General features: G+C 56.1%; 1 protein-coding gene across 1 annotated transcript; it reads left to right on the top strand.

Annotated features, from left to right (window-relative positions):
- The first annotated feature begins 542 nt into the window (after positions 1–542).
- On the top strand, positions 543–2,465 carry LOC123191449 (carotenoid cleavage dioxygenase 8 homolog A, chloroplastic-like). The gene is made up of 3 exons (XM_044604179.1): positions 543–815; positions 920–1,669; positions 1,830–2,465. The coding sequence occupies exons 1-3, from the start codon at positions 543–545 to the stop codon at positions 2,463–2,465; spliced, it is 1,659 nt and encodes a 552-aa protein (XP_044460114.1).
- Positions 2,466–2,847: the final 382 nt, after the last annotated feature.

Raw genomic sequence — 2,847 nt, forward strand, 5'->3', positions numbered from 1 at the left:
TGTCTACATACATCTGTATGTTATATTTTATTTGAAATGTCTAAAAAGACTTATATTTAGGAACGGAGGGAGTAGTAAGCTTGTCGCATGTAGTGTCGTTGTACTTATCTTTGTGCATCCGCTGCGTTGGGCAAGAGTGTGATTATCCTAAAGTTGAGGCCCACACATGCCTGCTACTCCTACTATACTCCCTCCGGTCCTTTTTAGTCTGCATATAAATTTTATATAAAGTCAAAGCATCTCTACTTTGACCAAGCTAATAGAAGTATGTATCAACATTTATAATGCCAAATCAATATTGTTAGATTTATTATGAAATCCAGTTTAATGGAATATATATTTGGTATGGTAAATGTTGATATTTTTTAGTATATATTTGGTCAAACTTTGCAAAGTTTGACTTGACCCAAATGTAATACGTGAAGTAAAAAAGGACCGGAGGGAGTATATACGTACACACATACATGGTCCGCTGATGTATCGATCGTGCAATAATCAATCCGACACAGCATCAAAATCAGAAGCTAGCTACAGTAGCTACCATGGCGGCGGCTGCTCTCCCCGCGCTCTGCACTGCTCCCAAACCCCTGGCCTTATCGTTGCCTCGCTCCACACCGATCAACCTCCGCCGCTCAAAGATGGTAGGCAGCCCCGCCCGTTCCGTGAAGGCAGCGACCACCACGTCGACGCCAGTCGAGGAGGAAGCAGCTGCTGGGGTCGACGGCGGCGGCACAAAGCTGTCTGCTTGGACAAGCGTCCGGCAAGAGCGCTGGGAAGGCGAGTTGGCCGTCGAGGGAGATCTCCCACTCTGGCTGGTACGTATATATACTCCTAGGTTAATTACCTATATGCATATATTCCCGAACCATCCATTAGTTGCTCAAAAATGTACTGTATGTATGTCTGCTGTGTGGGCTAGAACGGCACGTACCTGAGGAACGGCCCAGGGGTGTGGGACGCCGGCGACGTCGCGTTCCACCACCTGTTCGACGGCTACGCGACACTCGTCCGCGTCTCCTTCTCGCATGGCCATGCCACCGGCGCGCACCGGCAGATAGAGTCGGACGCGTACATGGCCGCCAAGAAGCATGGCCGGCCAGTGCTGCGTGAGTTTTCCCAGTGCCCCGAGCCCGGGACCCTGATCGACCGCGTGCGCGACGCCGTGGGGCTCCTCAGCGGCGCGGCCCTCACCGACAACCCCAACAGCGCCGTGCTGCCGCTCGGCGACGGCCGGGTCATGTGCCTCACCGAGACCACCAAGAGCTCCGTCCTGATAGACCCGCACACGCTCGACACGGTCGGCAAGTTCAAGTTCACGGGAAAAGTCGGCGCCAATGCGATGATACAGTCGGCGCACCCGATTGTGACCGAGTCCGAGTTCTTGACGCTGCTCCCTGACCTTGTCCGGCCAGGCCACCTTTTGGTGAGGATGGAGGCTGGGAGCAACGAGAGGAAGGTCGTAGGGAGGGTGGACTGCCGGGGTGGGCCGACGCCGGGATGGATGCACTCCTTTGCCGTGACGGAGAAGTATGTCGTGGTGCCCGAGATGCAGCTCCGGTACTCGTCGACCAGCCTGCTCAAGTCCGAACTCGCCCGGTTCTACGCCTTCGACTGGCTTCCTGCGTCCGGGAGCTACATGCACGTCATGTGCAGGTCCACCGGCAAGACTGTAAGTAAACCCACATATACCCGGCGGTAGGTGGCCGGGCCGGCCGGGTACGTGTAGGACCGATGTTCATATACAGTACATACATACCGTTGCTCTACTTATGTTTGTTGATTTTCATAGCCCAGTCGGCCGCTGCGTTTGTTCTTGTCCGTGCATACAGGTGGCGAGCGTTGAGGTGCCACCTTTCATGGCAATCCACTTCATCAATGCGTACGAGGAGGTAGGCGAGGAAGGCCAGGCAACTCAGGTCATCGTCGATTGCTGCGAGCACTACGGTGACCCTGCAATCATCGAGACGCTTGTCCTCCAGGGACTGAGGTCGTTCAGGGGCACGGACACGCTGCCTGACGCCAGAGTCGGCCAGTTCAGGATACCACTGGACGGCAGCCCGTCCGGCGAGCTCCAGACGGCGCTGGACCCTGAGGAGCATGGCCGAGGGATGGACATGTGCAACATCAACAGGGCGCGCCTCGGGAAGAAGTACCGCTATGCTTACGCCTGCGGCGCACGCCGGCCTTGCAACTTCCCCAACACGCTCACCAAGATCGACCTGGTGCTGCGGAAGGCCATGAGCTGGCACGAGGAGGGCGCCGTGCCATCAGAGCCCTTCTTCGTGGCAAGGCCCGGGGCAACCGACGAAGACGACGGAGTGGTCATGTCTATCGTCAGCGCCGAGGATGGTGGAGGTTTCATGGTGGTGCTCCACGCGGCCACGTTCAAAGAGATTGCGCGCGTCAGGTTCCCATATGGGCTACCCTACGGTTTCCACGGATGCTGGATTCCAGCCAAGAACTGAAGGCAACACAACAAATTCATCCTGCCGATGTGTTTCCCGTTTCTGTTTTTCTCTTTTCTTTTTCAACCAGGCATTGGTCCGTTCCTATTAAGAGAAACACTTGCCAGATGTCGCCGTTCACTGTGGAAGCAATTGCGATGCTTGGTTGCATTGGAGATGGGAGAAGGGAGCGAGAGAGGCGACCCCCCACCTACCAGCAGTAGTGGCGCCGCGGCCGTCATTATTGTCACCACATCCTTATCTCCCCCCGTTTCCCAACCCCCATCCCCACACCCCCGAGAGAACTACTGCATCCCACACCCCACGGCCAGACCTGACGAACTCGATGGTCGGTGGAGTGCGACGCGGAGCGTGGGCGCGGCGTCTGCGACCCGCTCAGGTG

The sequence above is a fragment of the Triticum aestivum genome, chromosome 2A (assembly GCF_018294505.1).
Source record: "Triticum aestivum cultivar Chinese Spring chromosome 2A, IWGSC CS RefSeq v2.1, whole genome shotgun sequence".
Taxonomy (NCBI): domain Eukaryota; kingdom Viridiplantae; phylum Streptophyta; class Magnoliopsida; order Poales; family Poaceae; genus Triticum; species Triticum aestivum.

Bases quoted from the DNA above. Each gene is read 5' to 3' on its own strand.
- LOC123191449 (XM_044604179.1), top strand. From the start codon at position 543: ATGGCGGCGGCTGCTCTCCCCGCGCTCTGCACTGCTCCCAAACCCCTG. The intron at 816-919 runs GTACGTATATAT...TGTGTGGGCTAG, and splicing joins GAGATCTCCCACTCTGGCTG to AACGGCACGTACCTGAGGAA. The intron at 1,670-1,829 runs GTAAGTAAACCC...CCGTGCATACAG, and splicing joins GCAGGTCCACCGGCAAGACT to GTGGCGAGCGTTGAGGTGCC.